Below are 21774 nucleotides of genomic sequence, written 5' to 3'. Positions count from 1 at the left end.
GCTCGCGGGTGGAGCGGGCCAGAGAGGCAAGAATGGCTCGGCCGCCCCCTGGCGGCTTGGAGGAGTCCCTGCGGGCTCTCTGAGCATGCGCGAACAGACACCCAGAGCAAGCTAATTTACCCAGCGAGCCTTAATCTTTAGTCGGACTGGGGGTGGGCGTGACTATGGCGACTGTGCTTCCCTCTGCAGGTGGGTTGAGAGTTGGAATCCTACCTCTTCAGCCACCCGGCTGGCCCAGCGCCAGGGACTCCACCTCCCACTACCAGAATTTCTCCATTTATAGAAGGATGACAAAAATAGTACCTATTCCGAACTGAGTAAGATATAATGACACCTGGCACAAAATAAATCTTCCACTAACGGAGGAATTGGTTTTACGATACATGAAGCCAAGTTCTGGACTAGCGCTAAGGAAAGTGTTGTGATATAGTCCCCGGAGGCACTTGATGTGTGCGTGTGTGCTAGGTCGCTTCAGTCGTGTTCGATTCTGTGGGACCCTAAGGACTGTAGCCCGCCAGGCTCCTCTGTCCATGGAATTCTCTAGGCAAGAATACTGGAGTGGGTTGCCATTTCCTCCTCCAGGGGATCTTCCCAGGGATCGAACCCTCGTCTCAGGTCTCCTCCATTGGCAGGTGGGTTCTTTGCCACTGGCGCCACCTGGTGTAATTTTAGGGGCAGAGATAGGAGGCATGGTGGGAACAAAACCTTTTTTCCCCCTCGTTTTTATCTTTCAATCCTGTTTATCACCAAGAGTCAATATCAGTTTGGGGCTGATCTGTTTGGGGGTTACCCCTTCAAACATCCGCTGATCTTGGCGCCTTGGAGAACCAACAGTAGCTTGCATTTTATAACACTGTTTTCATGCTACAGTTTTAATCTTTACAGTTACTTTTTCTTTATGCAAGCAGTGCTGGTATACCATTCTAAGGAAAGTCTCCATTTTAAATGTATTAATGTAAATATCAGTGGTGTGCAGATGCACACATGGCCTTAAAGAGGGATAGTCTGTTGTAGGAATCTCAGCTTCTGCCACCAACTTCCCCTGTTTCCTCATCCATAAAATGATAATAATGATAGCACTGACCTCTGGTTGCGAAAATGCCATGAGGTCACGAATGTCAAGTGCATAGCGCTTGATGCAGGTGATCATTACTGGGGCATAAATCACGTGCTTAGTGCTGCAAATAACGCCTTTGGCCCACAAGCGGTTCCCTTCCCTTCCATCCCTGACTTCCTGGATGAGGTCCACCTGTCTTGAAGCCTCCATTTCTCCATCTGTGAAATGAAGTTGAGCATTCTGACATAAATATATCATAGACATCCCTCTCCACCTCATGCCACAAACAAACTGGAGGAATCTGAACAGCGGATGTGCAAGGGAAGAAGGATTTTTATTATCAAATGGGAGGTTGGACCTAGCCTAGAACATGTTCCTTTACTTCTCCCTCTCCTCAGACCCCAAGAGCAACTCGAAAGCTTCAGGGGCTCCCTTGCCTGGGGAAAGGGTTGGAGGATGCTCTGAGGCTGACTGAGTGGAAAGAACCAAGTGGGAGGCAGTGGATTCAGGTCACAGATAGAGCGCGCTCCAAGGGTGGCTCAGTGGTGGTATGCGCTGTTTGATGGGGCCAGGGCTCTGAGACAAGTCACATCACCTCTCTGAGCCTCAGTTTGTCCATCTGCAAAATGGAAGCAACTCTTGTATCATCAGTAGCAGCTAAGAGGACTGAGGTAATTGACTTCCGACTTCGTGACAAGATGCCTGGTACACTCCGAGTTCTGCTTGTTTTCAAGTGCTGGTAGTTTTTCTCGGGTTTACTTTTTTGTGTCTTGATGACTTTCTCTTGGCCCTTGACCACCTGCTCAGAAGTGTCTTCAGTGTGTGTCCCAGCTCCAGAAGGGTTGGCTGGAAGGTCTTCTGGGAAGATGAAGGGGCTTCAAGCCCAGAGGCTCAGGCAGCAGCGGGCGTCGTTATATTGAGCTCCTGGCGGACGAACCAGGCCCTTGAGTGTGGCATCCAACTGCGGAGCAGGCAGAGCAGGTGGAAGCGCCACGGGTAGAAGACCCCAGAGGCACGCGTGGCGCCTCCGCGGATTACGGCCAGGGCTGCCTTGGGCCCTGGAGCGGCCCTGACCCTCGTGATGCCCCTGGGGACGGGAGGGTATGATGGGGACTGCGGCTGGGGCTGAGCAGCCCGGCCACAGCCCTTCCCAAGCCAGCCTGGCCCCGCCTTGCGTCCTGGACCTCACCTGACTCCTTCGGCGGCTGAGGCACGATCTCGGAGACCCAGAACGCACATGGTAATGGCCACGTTCACTTCCTGCACGTCCAGCTCCCGCCGGAGAGAACTGAAGAAGCTGTCCAGCGCGAACTTGGCTGCCGAGTAGCGGCTGGAGAAGGAAGTGGGCACCCGGCCTGGGGGCGCGGGAGGGCAGTGGCTGAGCGGCTGAAGCCTTCCTGCCCGCTCCAGGCTCTCCTGCATCAGCCCTTGTGGCTTCCCCACGCCCCGCCCCACGTACACGCACCGAGCAATGAGGACACCACCACCAGGGAGCCCTTGCTGTCAGTCAGGCTTGGCAGCGCCGAATAAGTCAATTGCACGTAACTTAGGAAGTTCATCTGGAGGTGGCGACTGCGAGTCACCGGGCGGAGGAGGAATCCAAGCCCAGACGGGGAAGGGGTGAAGGCCTTGGTAGGTAGGGGCGGGGCTTGAGGACTGGGACTGCGCTCCGATGAGAGTGTGGGAGCATTGGCCGGGGAACGGAGCCAAGGCCAAGAGGGCGGAGCCTAGAACCAGGAGAGGCGGGGTCTGGAGCCCCGAGGGGCAGGGCCTGATGGGAACGGGGAGACGGTGGAGTCTGGAGGGAGGGCGGGGCCAGGGCCACGAGGGGGCGCAGCAGGGACCGCGGAGGGGCGGAGTACCTGCATGAGCCAACGTGTCGACTGGGAGCTGCGGACACTCGTGCCTGCTGGGGCGGCGCCGAGGTGGTTCAGCACCAGGTAGTCCAGCCCCCCTGGCCCAGAGAGGCCCGTCAGCCTGGAGCTAGTCCTTGAGGCTCCGTACCCCCCGGCCCTATGAGACATCGCCCCGAGCCCTGACCCCTGAACTAGCGAAACTCCGGCTAGAGCATGGACTCTGTGAGTTCTAACCCAGGTAGTGCCACAACTAAGATCAAAGAGAACCCGTTCTACTCCTTAACCGGGCCTCAACCCTCATTCAATGGGCCGGGTCCAGAGTTCCACCCGCTGGATGGGTTCCACCCACTGGATGCCATGAGGCTCCACCCCCTAGCCACGCCCCCTGAGCCATAAATCTCCACCCTCAGGCGGCTGTTACTACCACACCCCCGCCCCAATTTGGGTCTTGACCCTAAAGCCTAGACCAAGGTCCCAGACTCCAGGCCCCGCCCCTCACCCAGCTTGTCCAGCGCAAACTGCACCACGCGCTCGGGCACCTCAGGGGAGGCCATGTCCGCAGCGATGTAGAAGACCTTGGGAGCGCCCAGCTTCCGGCAGTTCCCTACCACCTAGGGGGGCCAGAGCTGCCCGTGGGCCCCTCCACCCCAGCTGGTCCCCCTCCACCTGTCGGCTCCATAAGGGCCCCAGCCTGAAGCCTCCCCTCCCCTTCAGTGAGCCTCGGGTTCCATTTAACATCATCCCCAAAGCTTTAACACTGGGATAGCAATCTGGCAGCTCATGGGCCAGAATGGGGGACATTTTTGCTTGTTCAACCATCAAAATTTAAAACTCAGGAGATTTAAAATAAATCTTGAGATTGCTGGCCTCTTGAAGTTTTGGAAGGTTTGTCCCCAGGAGATGTATATTTCCTTGAAGCAATACTGGGCTGTTGCTAAGAAATGTCTACCCACCTCACTTTTGTCCTTGAGAACCTGAGCTGTCAGCACAGCCTTTGTTCACTATCATTACCCTCCTTCAGTGAGAAAAACTCCTCGCTTTACAACTATCTCACTGCTTCAGTCCCACACCAGAACTCAGGAGAAGGTACTCTTGTCTGAGTTGCAAATAAGGAAACTAAGGCTCAGAGAGATTAGGTGACTTGCCCAAGGTCACACAGGAAGCCCGGATGATTGCAGGGGTTCAAACTCAATCCCTGTTCCCCACTCCCCACCCCTACTTGAGATGGAGTGTCTCACCTGCTGCAGCAGAGCTTCGGTGTGGGCAGTGAGCACGAGGTGGGAGCCCAGGCGCGCGTAGTGATACGCCAGCTCTTCCCCTATGCCGGCACTGACTCCGGTGAGTAGCACACGGGCTCCGTGGAGGCTGGCTGGCGGTGAGCAGGGATGGTCAGCTTGGGGGATGGACAGGATAGCCAGACCATCCCTCCCTCCCCCACACCCGGGCACTTACCTGGGTCAAAGTTGTCATCCCAGTAATAGGCAAAGAACAGGGCTCCCAGCCCCATAAGGAGCAGCACCTTCATGGCCCTCCCTGGGTCTGCAGTGGGAGAGAGGGCAGCCCACACAGGCCTGGCCCAGAGTTAAACCCCAGTCACACCCATTTCCCCAATGGTGTCTTTGTTCGAATAGCAAGTGATGATGCCCCCAGCCCTGGCCCCTTTTTTTCTGTCCCCATAGCCACAACCTGGTCCAGGTCATCATCCAGCTCACCTGAGCCACTGCAGCAATCTTCTTACCTGCTGAAAACCCTGCCTGTTTCACTTAGGACAAAAGGTGGGTGACCAAAAAGACCCTGCTTGGATCAGCCCCTCTCATTCACTCTGCTTGGCCATACTAGCCTCGTCACTGATCACATGAACCAGCCAGTCACCATCCTGCCTCAGGGCCTCTGCACCGGCTGTTCCCTCTGCGAGGATGCTCTTCCCAAGTACAACCCAGTGGCTCTCTGTTTCAAGTCTCGCGGCAACCACCACCTCCTCAGAGGGTGCTTTCCTGGCCTCCTTCTCTACAGCACCTCTCTTCCTGATCCTCCTCTGTTCCTTACCTGTACAACATTCATCTCCTTCTCAGCACTTGTCATCCCCTGAAATGATGATTTATTACCTGTTCAGCTCCCTCTTTCCCCTTAGACTCACTTCCATGAGGGCAGAAAGGAAAAGGAAACTGTTTCTGTTTTGCTCACTTTTTTTTTTTTTTTTAATGTTTTGGCCACGTGTCATGCCGCATGTGGGATTTTAGCTCCCCGACCAGGGATAGAATCCAAGCCCCCTGCAGTGGAAGCGCAGAGTCTTAAACCCTAGACCACTAGGGAAGTCCCTGTTTTGCTCACTTTTGATCTTCAGTGCCCCAAACCGCCAGACTTGTAGCAGGTGCTCAATAGATAGACTGATCCAGAGTGATAGGAGGAATGTTGGGAGGTGAGAAGTGGGGGAGCCCAGAAAGACAGCTCTATCTGGAGACACCCAGAAGGAAGTGGACACTCAGGACTGGCTTGGAGATGGAGGTGTCCATGTCATCAGGGTTAAGATGTGACTTCATCTGTGGGAGTCGATTTACTTGTATCTCAGGTAGAAGGCATAAGAGAGAAAAGCCAGCTAATTAAAGTGCAGGTGGTCATGGGTTTCCCCTGAAAAGGGCACAGGGCCATTCCATCTTGGGGTTTCTATCCTCTGAACTGCATGGGGCAAAGATTACAGGGCATAGGGATCTCTGTCCAAAAAAATTTGGCATGTCTCTTGCTGCTTCAAACCCTTCCAGGGTTCACCACTTCCCCGAATGGAGACCCAGCAGGTCTGGCCCCTGCCTCCCTGTCCATGCTCATCTCCCCCACGTCCCATCCATAAATCTATCAATTCTCAGAGAAGTGAACTCCTCGCCTTAACCCAGTTATGCCAGCATCCCCTCAGCAAAGAACGCTCTCCCACCTCTCCCCACTTCCAGGGAAAGCCTTGAAGCCCCTCAGCTCAACCCTCTCCTTAACCAGGCCCTGATCACAGCAGCCCCGCAGGGGTTATCTGGCAAGCTGGGTGGGCGAGGGGGCGGGGGTGAATGGATGAATGGGTGGATGAAATAGCTAGGATGTGATGGGGGAGAAAAGGGAGAACCCAGATCCTCGCAGAACCCACTGGCTTCCTGACATCGCTGGGCCTCAGTTTCTCCTCTAGACAAAGGGGGCGTGCGACCCACTTGCACGTTCCCAACCGCGCATTCACTCACTCAGGTTTGTTTCTCCCAACGTCCAGAGGAGCCGGGGGCCGGGCTTAGGAGCCACGCGCGCGCCCCTCCACCCTCACTTTACGTCCGTGTCCCCGGGGCTCGGACCGCGCCCCTCTGCGTAGGATCTGAGTCACGTGACTCCGAACCGCCCTCCTCGGGGGGAGGGGCTAGACTGTGTGTTGCTGGGGGGAACTCAGCTCCAGGCGTTGCCAGGCAACAGCCCCCGGCCTAGCTCTTTCCCTGACCCCACCCCTTAAGGAAGCCCCAACCCCGACCGGATCACGTGACCAAAGCCTCGCCTATCAGACAATTCCGCCCTCGTGTTGCCGTGACAACCGGGCGGCAGACACTCTCTTCCTAGGCCTGAGCCCTTAGTCCCTCGCGCGGGTGGATCTCCTGGGTTGTGGCTCTCTCTCGGGCCTCACTCAACCTGACTTCTATTTCCCTCACGTCACCAGGGCCGTGCTGCGCCCGACTGCATTTCCCAGGAGGCTTGGCAGCTAGACGCGCCTCACGGGAAGTGCCGACTACTTTTCCCAGACAGCCTTGCGGTGGCCGGCCCTTGAGGACTAATCTTCGCGGAGACGTTTTTTGCAGTCGGACCGCAGCCCATCTTTGGTTTCTCGGAGCCGAGACTCCGACTCCCAGAAACCTTTGCGGCTGACAAGAGACTACGCGTCCCAGAGGCCCCTGCGGTGCCGCAACCGGAAGCGGCGGGCGAACCGAGTGTCCTTGCGCGCGGAGCCGAGCGATCATGGTACCCCGAGTTTGGTCGCTGATGAGGTTCGTGGGGTCACCGGGCGGGCCTCAAGCCCCCGAAGATGTTCCCTTCTGCGGGCACCCGACATCTGGTTTGCTCCCGATCGCCTCTTTGCTGCCCGTTGTGTCAGGTCTCCCATGTCTGTTCAGACAGGGTGGAGCTTCTCCACTTCCTGCTTCCTAGCGAGTCCTTGCTTTCGCACTCTGTATGCTAGAGCCCTCGGAGTCTCAGTTGCAGGCTCTATAATATGGGAGTGCCGCACGCATTTGTTGAGAGGTTAAATGGACACTTAGAAACCTCCCGCGGGTTCCTCTCGGAGCATTCCACGGGAACTGAAAGGTAGAAGGTGGTCAGACGTCTTAAGCCTTAACTTTTCCCTGGCCTCTGCAGGATCTCAAGTGACCCCGTCCCTCTCCATGCTTCAGTGTACCAGTTAAATGGCGCTGAATATTCCTGCACGCTCTAAATTAAGTGCTGTGTGTCAGTCCCGCCTCTGGGCTCCCAAGATGCCCCGCGCTTCCCCCATTAGCTGTCTGGCTTCAGGTGTGTCCCTCTTTGGACTGTGGGCACCCTTCCCCTAGTAGTCTAATCCCACCCTCACCTTTGCGGGCCTAGACCTGGGAGGTGGCCAGCAGTGTTTGTTGAGCTACTGTGGTTCCTTTCTCTGCCTGCAGGTTCCTCATCAAGGGCAGTGTGGCTGGGGGTGCTGTCTACCTCGTGTACGACCAAGAGCTGCTGGGGTCCAGTGACAAGAGTCAGGCGGTCCTTCAGAAAGCCGAGGAGGTGGTCCCCAATGCCGTGTACCAGTTCAGCCAGTATGTGTGTGAGCAGACAGGCCTGAAGTTACCACAGGTACCCTGAGCTGGTATTGAGGCTGTGCCTGGGAGGGATGTAATCTCGGGTCCTTCAGCCCTGCTTGACATCCTCGGCACTGGATGCTGCTCTCCTGGCCTGTGAGGGAGGCTGGGCCTGCCAGGTCTTCTTTCACCAGCCCCTTCTCCCCTTCTCTCCCCAGCTCCCAGCCCCTCCAAAGTTTAACTTTCACATCCGCGACTCTTGGAATTCAGGTAGGCCCTGGTCCATCTGCAGGCAGGGGAGGGGCCCCAGATACCTCCCATATCCCTTCCTGGCCATTCCTTTTCATCACTAGCTTTCCTGCTCTTTGTACAACCCCCCTCCCCAAGAGCTAAAAGAGACAAGGGGGTGGAGATTCCAGGGAGTGGGGAGCAAGTGTGACCTCCATCTGTTTCCCTGTGTGGAACTGACAGCTGGTAGTGGTACCTCTAAAAGTCTCTGCTCAAAGTGCCTGGCCCTTCCTCCCTACAGGCATCATCACCATGATGTCAGCCCTGTCCGTGGCCCCCTCCAAGGCCTGGGAGTACTCCAAGCAGGGCTGGGAATACCTGAAGGAGCAAACCAAGTAGCCTGTCAGAGAAGCTGTCTGCCCCAGGTGGGAACAGGGGCAGGGGCGCCACGAACACCAGACTGGGACCCAACTGGGCAGCTCCTGGCCTTGCTGGCCCAATAAAGGACTTGGAAGTGTTTCTCAATCCATGTGCTGGACCCCTGGGAAATGGGCTTCTGGCTCCTGGGGGCCTGACCTTGATCGAAGGCCAAGGTCCACTCCTTTGTACCTGGACCCTGCCCACCAGTGGACCCTCGACCTGGTATGGGGAGTGGGAACAGACAAAGCCCTTGGGCTCAGGGTTCAGAACATGCTGAGGGCCCATCTGGGTCTGGGGTCTCCTTGGTTTCTGGAGGGCTGAGCACAGGGTGGGGCAGTCTGGGGGCAAGGGCTGATCCACACGGCCGGCAGTCCCCACAGCTACTGGTTCTCCTCCCTGCTTAGCTCCCTGATCTGCATGTCTAGTCAAGTCCCTGCCCTTCACCCTGTGTCCACTCCCATTCCCCCCTTTCCCCACAATCTGAGGATTGCCGGGGAGCACATTCTGCGCCCCTGGGAAGCCGCCTCTGACATCCCATGCCTACTCTGGGTCAGCTGCCTGGTGACCCACATGTCTCCCCATCCAGCCGGAGTTCTGGGGAGGGTGAACCCTTGAGATGCTCCCTGTGAGGTCCCCAGCACCCAGCCACAGAAGGCATCCCACCATGATGGCAGCAGGAGAAGACCTCTGCCCCTGACAGGGTAGGAGGTGGATGTGGGTGGGAGCCAGCTGCCGGCCTGTGAAGCTACCCTGGGAGCACGGAGCAGGCCTGGGTAACGACTGGTGCCCTGAGCTGGCACAGGATTGTCTGTCCCCAAGAGTTCTTGGGTTCATGTCACTCTAGGGGATGGAGCTCACTCAGGACTGTAAGCCAGGATGGCAGAGCAGTGTTATAGATGCGGGAGGCAGAGCTCAGAGGCCAGGGTGTCTCCTAGGCTTACCTGAGCGTAGGAAACTGCACATGTCTGTCCATGCACTCAGCCAGTAATGGGTGGGGAGGACTTGTGTACTTGGGAAAGGGATGACCTGTGCCACCTGGTCATTATCTGACAGCCTGGAGACTGGTGCTGCTCTTAACCTCTCTGTGCCGTCGTTGTCAGACCCAGATCCCTCTCCTTCGACTTGTATTTGTTGCCAGTGACCAGCTCCCTGCTGGCCCCAACTGTGGGGCCACTCCCTCCATCTGCTCCCCATAGACCATGTCTGATGACATTATGGACCTTGCTCACACACCTGTGGCTCCCCCACCCCTTAAGACTCCTCAGAGGGGCCCCACCTCCCCTCTGTCCTTCTGGGACACACCGGAAGCCCTGTTCCCAGAACACAGCTGCCTTTCCCCTGTTGTGCGGCCCCTCACTAGGCCATCTCCCCTGGCTTAGACGCCTTCTCCAGGAAGCCTCCCCTGCCCCCTTCCTCCAGTGCTTCTCAGTGCCCTGTCACAGTGTCCATCACCTCGGGGCACATTTCCTCAACTCGGTATCACCGACATCCAGGAAGGATGAATCTGTGTTGGGGTCACCCTAGGCATGGTGTCCAGCAGTGTCCCTGCCTCCAACCCCCAAAATACCAGTGGCGCCTTACCCACCAATGTCTTCTGGTGTTGCCAGCTGTCTTCAGGGGACACAACTGCCCTATGTGGCTGGAAGTCCAGCCAAGTATATAATGCTTCCTTTGGCAGACTGTGGGGCGTTGGGTCTGTTTTCTGTCTTTACCAACTTCTAGAGGCCATTGCCCCTTACCCACCCTCACAGCCAGCAGGGTTGTCTTCCTCTGTCATGTCTCCAGCTTGTCCCTCTGCCTCCATTTCCCTTGTAAGGACACTTCCAATAAGAGGACCCACCTGGGTGACTCCAGGTGCTCTCTTGTGTGAAGCTTAACTGAGTCCTGTCTGCCAGGTCCCTCTTGCCCAGTCAATATGGAAGAATTATGACAGGGATGTGCCTGGCCTGGTGGAGGTGTATTCAGCCAACAGGTGAAAAGGCCTGTCCCGTGTCTGTCTTCCCTTGACTGTGGGCCTGGGGGGATGGGCCTAGTCAGCTTTGGTTGTTGGTACATCTCAGCCTCCAGAGAGGGCCAGGCCAGACCCTACCTGAGTGTGAGAGATAGAGCCAAGAAGCAGGGCTCTGACCACTATTCCCCTAGGAAAGTGGAGTGGGGTGGCCCCAGCCCCATCCACACAGACCCAGGGCCCCTGGAGACAAGGCACATAGTTGACCTAGGGAGGTGGCACTGCCCCATTACACACTGCATTCTGCAGTAAACCTGGCCACCCCTGGAGTCCAGGCAGCCCCTGATCCCTGAACATACCTGTACCTTGCGTGGAGTGAGACCCCTCCCCACTCCTCCATCCTGACAACTCCCCTTCCACTTGGGCCCTGCCCACCCCGCCCAGGCCTACTTTTATCACTTGGTGTCCAAGAACCCTTCTGCTCCTGTCACAGAACATGTGGTCATTTGTCGTTCACAGTAGGACACAATCTCACTAGAGGAGTCAGATTTCAGAGACAAAAAGTAGGTGGTGGGAGCCAGGGTGCTGGGGAGTAAGTGCTTGATGGGGACAGAGTTTAGTTTGGGAAGAGGAAGTTCTAGAGATAGACAGTGGGAACAGATGTACGACACAGAGAATATACACAATGCCACTGAATTACACCCTTAAATAGTTAAAATAGTAAATTTCATGTGTATTTTTACCACACAAAACCCACATGGGGCAAGCATCTCATATATGGAGGCAGAATGTGGGCGATGGGATAAACACTAGGCCCCCAAGGAGAGACAGATGGCTGAGATGCACAGCCCAGACAGTCCTCTGAACTCTGGGCCTGGGCTCATGTTGGGTGTGCTGCTGGCAAAGTGCTTCTGGAAAATTCAACAGTCCCTGAAAGCTGCCCCCTTCCAGCCTCTTTCCCTGAAAGAAGAGCTGTGGCTTAACATCGATGAGTGCAATTTCATTTTACTTGAGGTAAAAAAAAACACACAATGCTTTAAATAAAGGGTACTGGAACAGAAACACATTTATTACAAAAAACCAAAAAAAAAAACAACAAACAATTTCACATTGTATTGAGCTACAATATGGCAGGAGATTAAAAAAAAATTATTGTACACAGTTTAAGGGAACTCTTAACAGAACATATTCTTGTTGCCACGTGACGTGTAACACAGGAGCCCAAGCACTTAATAGCGGCGAGTGAAGTGGGCGTCGGTGGGTCTGCTCCCAAAGCCACCTCGCGGGATCACGTGGCCCCGAGAGGCCCCCCCAGGGGCAAAGCTGCCGCGCCTGGAACAAAGGCAGATTGTGTTTGTTTCCCCTCAGTGGGCTCTGCCCTGTGCCCAGTCTCTTTGGGGCTTTCTTCCCTCCAGGGTGGCACCACCAAGGGTCAAAGGTATACCCTGTGAGCAGCAGTGACACCCGCCAGAGCCTACAGGCAAAAACGAGACCAATGATGACAATCCTTACCCGGACATGCCTCCCCGGTTCATCATGTGACCAGACATACTCCTCTCACCACCTACAAAACAAGAAACACTCTTCACACAGTGCCCTGGGGCACAGGACACAGAGATCAGAGGACACAGGGCTCAGACTCAGGGCTCCAGTCCCTGTCTTAAGACCCAGGTTCCTGGTGCATACGTGAGCACATGGGTCACACATACCCACGGTCCTCGCTAAGTCGAGGCAGAGAGAGAGGCGCTATGGCACCCACAGCACCCCTCCCACCCACTCAGGAGCCCCCAGGCCCGCCCACCCACCCACCCAGTGCAGAAAGAGGTGGGAAAAACAGAGTGCTGCTCCCACCCTCAGGAGCAGGGGTGCCTCTAGCTGCCTGGTGCTTCCGCACAGACGCTGCAACTGCCGAGAACCGGCCCTCACCTTGCCACCTCCTGTGGTCCCTGTCCATCAGGCCTCCGTCAGCAGCGCCCTGCCACGCACGGTCCTCCTCTATTCTGCGGCCGTGGTCCCCCCACTCTCGTCTGCCCCTTGGAGAAAGACACCTCTGATTTGGATTGCCCCCACCTTGGCCTTCCAGGTCAGCAACAACACTAAGTCTGGCATTTTGTGATCCCAGCCCTCTGAGCAATGGAGGGCTGCAGGGAATGGAACTGGCACTTGGTCCAAGGCTCTCCAGAGACTGGAAACAGCCTGGGCTGCAGAGCCTATACTCAGCTTATCTCCAAGACCAGGAGTCCTCAGCTGGATACATCAATTAGGCCAGCTGAATGTGAGGCCCTGGTGGGGACCATGGGACATGGGTCACAAACCTGGGTGGAGGAGGGAGCCCCCGGCCTTCACTCATCCTCTTGTCGGAGCCATAGCCGCCCCAGCCATCACGGGAGTCGCGACCATGCCGCTCTGGTCCTCCGTGGCGTTCAGGGTAATGCTGGATGTGAATGGGCCAAGATGAAAGATTTTAGTACAACCCTGGATCCCACGGCCTCTGGGCAACAAGTTAATAATAACAAGGACGGTAACTCAGACAGAAGCCCCTGTAGGTCTGAGACAGTGCGAACAGGCACTGTATACACCTTCTGGGGTCTAGAGGCCTTCAGCTGGCATGACACAGCTGCACCCTGGAAATCCGCTCACATCCTGGGCAGAAGTGCTCGTGGAGCCCAAGACTGAATTAGATGCTCCCTAACCAGCAGGCAGAGATTCAGGCACCCATGGACCAAAGGGTGGAGGGGTCAAGTGTCTGACCCACAGCAGGAAATGATCACGATGTGCCAGGTGCCTGCATGCAGAACATAATCATGGAGTCACCAGGGATAAACAGCCTTTTGATTTCAGGAGGGCACTGTCTAATCAGATGACAGAAGCCATCCATGTTCAAGAGCAGCATGGCAGGACTGGATAGACACACGCAAGTCATCTTATTTAACACCCCCTGCTCCCTTACACAGCTGGAGAAACAGGTTCAGGAGGAGTGGGAGCACCAGGACGTGACCCTGCTCTGGATCCCAGAGAGGGACATGTAACTACCATGATGCTGCTCAACGTGTCCATCACAGGAAACCCAGGACACCAGGGGCACATTCAGCTGTGTGTGAGATGTACCTCTGGGAGGAGAGAAACAGGAATCGGGAGAGGGTCATGAACTGCTCCTGAGGCGGCAGGAAAGGCCTCAGGAGCTTGGCCACTCCCAGCCACGTTCTCAGGCTCGGAGGGAGGTGGACAGTATAGCAAGATGCTGTGGTCAGACAGCACCAACCCCCAGAGTGGCGACTCTGTCTGCCTAGTAACGCCTTGACCATACCTTCCCTCATCTTTTCCATTCTCCAAGGAACCCACTAAAAAGTCAAGGCTCTTTGGAGAAAGTTTCTCAAGCTAAATATAAGAGGAAAAAAAAAAAAAGGAAAAAACCGCACTTGTTTTCTAATGTGTTAACGCTGCTAAAGAAAAAATGCGTGGGCAACCACTGACACTCCAGGTGCACCTGGAGCCCACATGAGGCGTCACATCTGGCTAGCACCATGGGTCACACCAATGTTCCAACAGACCCTGGCAGGCTCACGCAAAGCTCTCCAGCACTTTAGTACCCATGTAGTCACAAAGATGTATAGAACCTCAGGGTCAAGGCTATACGAGGCTTCAGAATACCTGCCTGAATTCTGGGCCAGCACAAAGTACAAGCTATTCCTTCACACTATTGTTCCACAGGCTGCAGGTGCCACACTCCCTTACTCCTCATCACTCTAACTTGGGTGGAGGAGGAAGCAAGCATGTCAAAAAAGAGAGAATCAACTGTACAGGGAAAATAGGCTAAAATCACAGCTTCTGCCTTACCTGTCCTTCTCTTTCTCCCATGATTGACCTTGAACCTTCTCTCCTGAAAAAGGCAATTCAAATGAAATCATGAGGCGGAATATAGGTTGGACAGATCCCCAAATGGAAAACATTTCCCAAGTTGAACTCAGGTAATTCACACACACACACACACACACACACACTGCTGGTTCAACTGGGCTTGAGACCTAGAAGTGCCACTTGAGATCTTCATTATGAATGGACCAAAAAAACAAAAACAGGACAGGGAATGTCCCTGTGGTCCAGTGGTTAAGACTTGGGCTTTCAATCAAGAGGATGGGGGTTCCATCTTTGGTTGAGGAGCTAAGATCCCACATGCCATGGAGCAATAAAACCAAAACATAAAACAGATACACCATTTTAACAAATTCAAGACTTTAAAAATGGTCCACACACAGAACAGAATGAACCAGAGCAAAAAACAAACAAAACAACAAAACCCCATGAATTAAGTGGCCAGGGTGAGTGGCTGACCTGTCAACAGAGTGGTCAGGGTAGCGGCCCCGGTCCCTGTGGTCAAAGTCGTGGAAGCGGTCCTGACGATTGAAGTCAGAGTGGTAGCGCTCATCCAGGGCTGCCCGCTTAGCTTCCGGCCAGTAAACATCATCTCGCCTGGGGTAGGGGGGCGGGAAGCAAGAAAGGTGATTTCTCCTCCTTAATGGATGACCTCTGTGGAAGCTGGTAAACTAAACCCTCAACAGTCCAACTGCCCCATCACTTCAAAGAATGAGAACTAACTTTATCCATAGAGTCTATTCTCCGCTACTAGAGGGGACAGTGCCTGGAGGGGTGATGTGGAATGTGACTGAAAAGCTCCATTCTCTTATCCAACATACCTGAATCCCCCAAAGAGAAAGCTCAGGTCTCCTTACAGGAGGGGATCAGTGAAGTGGATGTCAGATCCCTTCTGGGAACTGCTCATGGTCACAAGGGTTGGCAAGTCTATTAGGACAGTTAGTGCACTAATTGTCCTGCCCCGTGCAGATTTGACTCAGGAGACACCCAGTGCAGAGGACTATTAGGAGCACTTGCAGTGTAGCGGTTCAAAACCATTTATATCACTGCAATGATTTCAAAGCCTGGAAAGCGTGTGTGTGTGTCTATCTATGCTGGTACTCAAACCTAATGATTTAATAAGAACCACTTTCACCCACTGTTTCTCAAACAATCTCAAACCACCTCAGGTTTCCATATAAAGTACAGAATACCAAGTTAAACTATAGCAAATACTCATATGCTTTTTTTTTCCTTGTGCTTCTTTTTAAACAAAAATCACTCATTAACAGGGTTCTGGGGAACATGGCAGAGTTCTAAACGCCACGGGCCACCTTAGGGGTGGCAGTGTGCTGTGGCATGGCTTACCGCCCATAGTCATAGGGCCTGCGGACGGCGGGCCGCCGCTCCTGCTCATAACGCAGCTCCTGCTGGCGCCGCAGCTCCTCACGCTCGTGGTGGATGCGCTCCTGCTCACGACGGCGCTCATGCTCCACCCGCCGGCGCTCCCGCTCCAGCCGCTCCCGCTCCATGCGCTCCCTCTCTAGGCGGTGTCTGTGGAAGGCCAGCCTCTCGCGGGCAATGAGCAGCTTCTTACGTTCCTGCCGCTCCAGCTCTGCCTGCATGGACTGCTCACGCTCGCTATGCTCACGCAACCTGCAAGCAAAGAGTAGAGGCTGCAGGGATCCCTGAGCTGCAGCAGTGCCCCCTGGTGGGATTGGGGGTGCCCTTGAACTGCAGATAAACTTAGTAACAAGCAAGTGCCAGAGGATGGTGGAGTCAGAAGGTTGTACAGGACCCACCCTCCCTCCCGGCACTAGGCTGAGACACTGACAGCCCAACTTTTGCAGAGATACTGATGATGCCCACCATCTACTTCCCTTCAATCTCCTGTCCATTCTCTGCTCTGTTTACTGACAGGGAATAGTACCAGCAGAAATGCCTTATCTAGTCTTGTTTTCTGTTTGTGTCAAGGACAAATATTTCTGTGATTTCCTTGCTTCAGGGACCATGTCTTGGACCCTGCGCATCCCCATCCAAAATAGAATAACACCAGGCTTTTGGGAAGGAGCCCATGAAGTGGAAAGGCCGGGATCACCTCTTTCAGTGCATTCATCTGCATGGTCCTGATCCTTGGTAAGACTCAATGATGTTTTATGACCCTGCTGAGCCACTTCTGTCAACCTGGCTATCAGGCTAATTTTTGTTTATTTATTTCAAATCACCTTTATTCCTATCTGTCACATATCTTTGGTCTTTCAGTGCTCAGAAGGGAAATTTTAATTTAGTCAACTCCTTTATAAATTTTTAGTCATTTCAAAAGGTCAAACTCAAATAGATTTACTTTTGCATCACACAGATGAATTTAACTTTTATGTTTCTGTGCAGCCAGCAGTTTATGTTGACGTGGGTGTCAGTAATGTGAGCCAGAGACCCAAATGATGCTCCGAAGGCACAGACCAGTGACCTGAAGCCACTGAGGAGAGAGCCTGTCCTTCTCTCAATACTGGAAAATGTCATGATAAATATTTTTATCATGTTAAAGTAAACATGCATAAGGGTCGGTTTCATTCATCTATTTGCCAGTTACTTCACCAAAACTGTACTTCTGGCTGATATGTGTGTCGCCCAAATCAGTCAACATCCCTGGATCCCAACTCACCTGCGAGACTCCGAGTCTCTCGACTTCCTCGACTCTTTGACTTCATCAAAGGACACAACAGACCGCTTCTCTCTGCTGGCCGATTTGCGATCCTGGCTCTTAGATACCTGGTTCACCAAGAAGCATTGACAAGTTAAAGCAGGAAGAATCAACTGTGTCCAGGTCTAAGCATCCAAGATCAGAAATGAAGCTGAACAGCAAATGAAATAATCAAGTAACACTGTATTCTCTCTGGAGAAATCTGATCTTGGCTCACCAAAATCCAGTCATAGACTCACTACCAAGCTAAACTGGAATCCATTGCCTAATTTCAGTAGTCAACATTGAAAAGAGTTTTTTCGCAGAAACTTCATTTAAGATAAAAAAAAACAAACACAAACTTTTTTTCATTTTGTCAAGTGCATCCAAAACACATTCTTTAATATTAAACACCCAGTGGTGCCTAATCAAGGCCACTTCTGCCATGTCTGAGGATTCCTTATTTGTGCCGAGGGCATTAATTTTTGATATCTATTCATCTTAGCCCTTGAATTCACACTTCGATTTTTCCATTTGACATCTTTTGTTAGAAAGAAGGGAGAAATGATCTGATACAGTGAAATATTTGAACACAGTGCAGATATGAAATGCCATACACAGAACTCGCAGCTTGTAATTGGTCCACAACATTCATGAGCTTAAATTAAATGGCTGGTCATCTGGCCAGCACAGGTTAACATGGCAGGCCTGAGGCTAGTGGTGGGAACTTTGGAATTCAGAGTACCCTCGCCAACAGTTAACTGGCAAAGATGGCTCACTGTGCCCTGACCATGCAAACGATGGTTTATGCTGAACAACTGCTTTCCTTCTGGGAGTCAGGAGAAGGTACGTATGTGACCAGCCTCAGTAAAAAGCCTGGGAACTGAGGCTGTAACGGGGCTCCCTGGGCAGAAGCGTGACCCTTGTGCTGCTGCACTGTCCCTGCTTGGGGAGCCATCTTGGGAAGGAGACCACAGGGAGCCAGCAGAGTGCCCTCCAGACTCTGGGGCTTTCCCCACCTGCCTGGCTGTGTGACCTCCCTGCATCACTGCAGCCAACCTTAGGCGTAACTACAACTATGTGCTGAGCCCAGTGGACCCTGAGTGGCTCTGGAAATGTGGGTAGTCTGGGGGACCTGGGCCCACATCCATCCTAGTTGTAAGGCTGTCAAGAGTTGAATTATGAACATCCAGAGCTGCCCGTGACCCTAAAACAGCAGGCAGAGTGAAATGGTAAGAACCTGAGATGGGGACTCTGTGGATTCTGTGGCTCTATGCAGCAGCGTCTGCACGGAGACAATGCACGGAAGGAGTAAGATGGAGATTGGGCGCAGAGGCAGCCGGAGGGCCGGCTCTGGCAAGTGTGGGTTACGAATGCACGATGGAGAGCTGCTGAAACCTGAGACCGGCAATGAACGTGGACTGCTATGCCCAGATGCAGGCAAATAAAGCCAATCACATCCATAAAATGAGTTTCAAAAAAATTTTTTTTTTAAAGGGCAGTAATTCTTACCAAAACTATAAAGGAAAGCCTTTAAACCTTCTCAATTTTAAAGTTCAAAAAAACCCTCCATTTTCAGAAGACTGACAAGCTTTTCTCAAATTACACTCAAGAATCCCCTAAAACACACAGAGAACTGTCAAAGGAAATAAATAACCCAGGCAGGAAAAGAATACTCACTCGCTCTTTGGATCCCAAGGTTTTGACACTGATAACAGGCACACCTTTAGATTTATCCATCACCACTGTCCGCTCAGTTCCTCGGCTTCCTATAGGAAGAAAGGAGTCAGGTAAGAAGGGACACCTCGTATTGAGAGAAAAGTACTCAACTTCAAGGAAAACAAATGTAGTTTGTGTTGCCCATTAACCACACCAGCCAGGAACAGAAGCCAGGGTGCAGTCTCTCACACCCACTGGTCAGCTACCTGACTTTGTGGCTCGAGAGCGCTCTGAAGAGCCAGGTTTCTGATCATCCTGGTCTTCACTCTTCTCTCCACTCCCGTCTTCACCCTTTTTAGCGTCATCTTTTCTGTCAGCTTTCTCTTCCCTCTTGAGGTTGGCAGATCTGTAAATGGCATGCAGATACAGATATGTGTGAGATGAAACACTGAGGGAACAACCCAGCCAAGACTCCTGCAATGAGCACCGAGTGAGGATGGGGCTGCCTCGGAGGCAACCACAGGACGGAGAACATGCAGCCTAGGAGAAGAACTCGGGACACCTCTGAGGACTGGCGGGAAAATCCTCCAACAAGTGCACAGAAGGCAAGGGGGTAAAAGCCTCACAGCCTTTCCCACCCATGGAAAAGTGAGGAACAAGACATCAAGAGAAAGGTCATCTTGGCCATAATCCCCTCGAGAAGACTCATACCTGTCAGTATTGCTGGATTTTTCTTTTTTCCCCTCCCCTTCTCTTCTCTCAGAGCTTTTCTTCCCAGCAGGTTCATTTTTCGCCTAAAAAAAAGAGAATCAGGTAGAAGTATTACCTTATTTCCTAACGTGGCTAGATCCCAGGAGGAAAATGGTCCCTTACTTTTTCCACTGAGATCATCTTCCCATGGAGCTCTGTTTTGTGCAGGTGGTTGATGCATTTTGTGGCCTCTTCTGCCGTGGACATGGTAACAAAGCCGTAACAGCGTGCTCCAGGACTCCGGGCATTTGTCACAACTTTGGCGCCCACCACCTTGAAGGAAAACACATATGTACATCTCAGACACAAAGCCCCCACATAGACCCCTACATTGTGGTTCATGCCACTTCCAAGAGATGCCAAGAACAGGTGGACAACAAGTGGCAGGTAAAGGATGTGGAGGGCAATCCACATCCAATCTGGCTGCTCCTACTCCATCATGGCTGTTTCTCTAGGGGACCAGGATGACAGTGAGGTGGAGACAGGAGAGTGAAGCTGAAGGCAGCGTCCTGCCAGAATTCCATTAATACTATGCAAACCTTGAAGGGAAATGTTTCTAAATATGCAGCCAGCCAGTAAGAAGACATACCTATAGAAGGAGAGGGACATAGGACGGGTTTACAAAGAGCACTCTGGAACGCAGAGCCCACCCTATTACTCACAAAACAAAATTCACGGGTATGTTTCAGGTGCTACAGATACATCCTCACGTGCTAGATGGTAGTTAATTGACCCAACAGCAGCAGCAAACTAAGGCTGGGTACGCCCATTTACGAGAGAAGGCCCATGGCTCAGGAGAAGTCCCAGTGTGTCAGGGGCCATCACTGGTATTCATCTTTATTGTGCCACATGAAATCTGAGCCCCGAAGTACGGATTCCCAGGAGTCTGGCCCCTATTCAATCCAGATTAAGCCTGCAGTGTACCCAAGACACTGTAGGCTCCAGATGGACACTTCCCTGCAGAGCAGACATCTGCTCTGAGGGCCACTGGAGAATCAAGAGAAGGGTCCCACTCCGTAATGCAGATGTCCAGGAAGTTTTGAGTTACTGTGAGGAACATGTCAAGCTTTGTTTTCCTTGTTAGTTCCTGAACATCAACAGCCAAGATCAAAGATGTTGGTTTTCTCCGTTATCATTTCTGAATCCTAACTGTGAATGAGGGCCTGTGCTAAATCTTACTTGGCAAAGCAGACTGAAGACAAGGAGGTGTGGGCATGGCAGCTTATCTGGAGGTGAGTCCAGGAAGCACTGGAAGGGGCTGGGGGAGAAAGGAAGAAGAGGCAGCACTCAATGTGTATGTGTGGGGGCCCCACCTGGGCATCATGTCCACCTTTTCTGGGCGGAGGAGGGAGAGAGGGAGACAGGCAGGTGTGGCAGAGGTGGCTACAGTTACTCTGCCTAGCGGGGAAAACACGGAGCAGAGGCGGGGCTGCCACAGCTCTGAGAGCCCCAAGTGTAGAGACAAGACTCACATGGGACTGGCAACATGCCCCAGGCACACCACTCTGTGCTGCACAGCTGAGGCCTACAGCTGCTCACAGGGGTCTAGTTGAAAGATCTTTTGTTCACAACACATATCTACCGCTTCTCTAAACACTATGACTCACAACAATGGGCTGCCCTGTCCTCCCCACCTAACAGGAATCCCCCAATAGGTTTAAGGCCAGATATGGACTCATTAAGTTATCAAATGATACGGTGGATTGGAGCCAAGGAAGCACAAGATATACAAAGTGGATGTGGGCTCTGGGAACTCCCACTGGCCTCACATCTCTTTCAGTGAGGGTGGACCGGCCACAGGCCTGCAAACCTGTGAGTTCAAAGAACCACACGGTGTCAAAGTCCTCATTGCAGGAGACAATGATCTACACGTAGAGGCCATGTCACATGAGCTCACAAGCAGCTTTGTCGGCTCTTACCTTCCCATACTTGCTGAAAAGATTCTTCAAATCTGTAGCTCTGGTGGTAGAAGAAAGTCCACTAACCCAGAAATTCCTTCCACAACTGCTACGACCTATTTTAAAAGAAAGTTCGGTCAAACACAAGATACAGACAAAATCCTGAGTCTTATGTATCTTAGAATCATTCCCAACCAGACACTCTCCCTGCTTGCTCTAGAGGCCAGCAGTACAGAGAAGGCTGGGGCTGGAGGCCAGCCTGCTGTCCTGACATGAGTTCTAGGGCTGCACACAGGGTGGATAGAACCAGTGGCAATGTCCCTTAATGACTGGTCAGGGCCCACTGGGCCCGTGGCTGGGGTAGCCATCAGCTACCAGATGGCACCACCCATCCCAGTGAGGTGACTTTGGAATGTAAGACAGAAGCTGTCACCGTGGAGCCTGAGATACATCCTCTCCCCAGCTTCTGGCCTTCTTTGAACACCGATTAAGGATGAGTCTGGAGCAGCCAGCAAAACTACTTCTCAATCAGCAAATTAATAAAGGGCTCTGGTGTCGATAAATCTGCCACACCAGGGACCCACCAAACCCCAGTATCTGAAAACTCAAAGCATTTTCTCCATCTGCATGTGTCACTGTGTCCAAGAAGTT

The 21774-nt window shown here is 53.0% G+C and overlaps 3 protein-coding genes across 13 annotated transcripts in view; 1 reads left to right on the top strand and 2 right to left on the bottom strand.

The window, feature by feature from the left end:
• Positions 1-1372: 1372 nt before the first annotated feature.
• Positions 1373-6359, bottom strand: HSD11B1L (hydroxysteroid (11-beta) dehydrogenase 1-like). Of its 11 annotated transcripts, none has more exons than XM_010828179.1 (8): positions 6132-6359; positions 4366-4484; positions 4152-4282; positions 3413-3524; positions 2920-3011; positions 2523-2784; positions 2247-2412; positions 1373-2144 (listed from the first exon to the last, which is right to left on the bottom strand). In XM_010828179.1, the coding sequence occupies exons 2-8, from the start codon at positions 4436-4438 to the stop codon at positions 1949-1951; spliced, it is 1032 nt and encodes a 343-aa protein (XP_010826481.1). In that variant the 5' UTR covers positions 4439-4484; positions 6132-6359; the 3' UTR covers positions 1373-1948. The 11 variants fall into 11 exon arrangements, with proteins under 11 accessions (XP_010826481.1, XP_010826484.1, XP_010826487.1 ...); XM_010828182.1 differs by having other exon boundaries at positions 1373-2018; XM_010828185.1 differs by having other exon boundaries at positions 1373-1981.
• A 78-nt stretch (positions 6360-6437) lies between these two features.
• LOC104979711 (chromosome unknown open reading frame, human C19orf70) lies at positions 6438-8441 on the top strand. Its single transcript, XM_010828191.1, has 4 exons — positions 6438-6914; positions 7566-7743; positions 7907-7958; positions 8218-8441. Exons 1-4 carry the CDS (start codon positions 6886-6888, stop codon positions 8313-8315), a joined length of 357 nt encoding a protein of 118 aa, XP_010826493.1. The 5' UTR covers positions 6438-6885; the 3' UTR covers positions 8316-8441.
• A 2886-nt stretch (positions 8442-11327) lies between these two features.
• Positions 11328-21774, bottom strand: part of LOC104979908 (scaffold attachment factor B1-like) — a 29769-nt gene continuing 19322 nt past the window's right edge. The window contains exons 7-20 of the mRNA XM_010828458.1: positions 21396-21466; positions 21145-21339; positions 19349-19498; positions 19187-19269; positions 18742-18881; positions 18497-18585; positions 16799-16905; positions 15505-15792; positions 14617-14754; positions 14122-14164; positions 12600-12718; positions 12211-12317; positions 11797-11848; positions 11328-11616 (exon numbers count right to left, since the gene is read on the bottom strand). Coding sequence (XP_010826760.1) covers positions 11514-11616; positions 11797-11848; positions 12211-12317; positions 12600-12718; positions 14122-14164; positions 14617-14754; positions 15505-15792; positions 16799-16905; positions 18497-18585; positions 18742-18881; positions 19187-19269; positions 19349-19498; positions 21145-21339; positions 21396-21466 — 1685 coding nt within the window. The 3' untranslated portion in view covers positions 11328-11513. The remainder of the gene's footprint in view (positions 11617-11796; positions 11849-12210; positions 12318-12599; positions 12719-14121; positions 14165-14616; positions 14755-15504; positions 15793-16798; positions 16906-18496; positions 18586-18741; positions 18882-19186; positions 19270-19348; positions 19499-21144; positions 21340-21395; positions 21467-21774) is intronic.

The sequence above is a fragment of the Bison bison genome, unplaced genomic scaffold, assembly GCF_000754665.1.
Source record: "Bison bison bison isolate TAMUID 2011002044 unplaced genomic scaffold, Bison_UMD1.0 scf7180017864492, whole genome shotgun sequence".
Classification (NCBI taxonomy): domain Eukaryota; kingdom Metazoa; phylum Chordata; class Mammalia; order Artiodactyla; family Bovidae; genus Bison; species Bison bison.
Note: the sequence above shows the minus strand (reverse complement) of the source record. Positions and strands in the feature narration are given on the sequence as shown.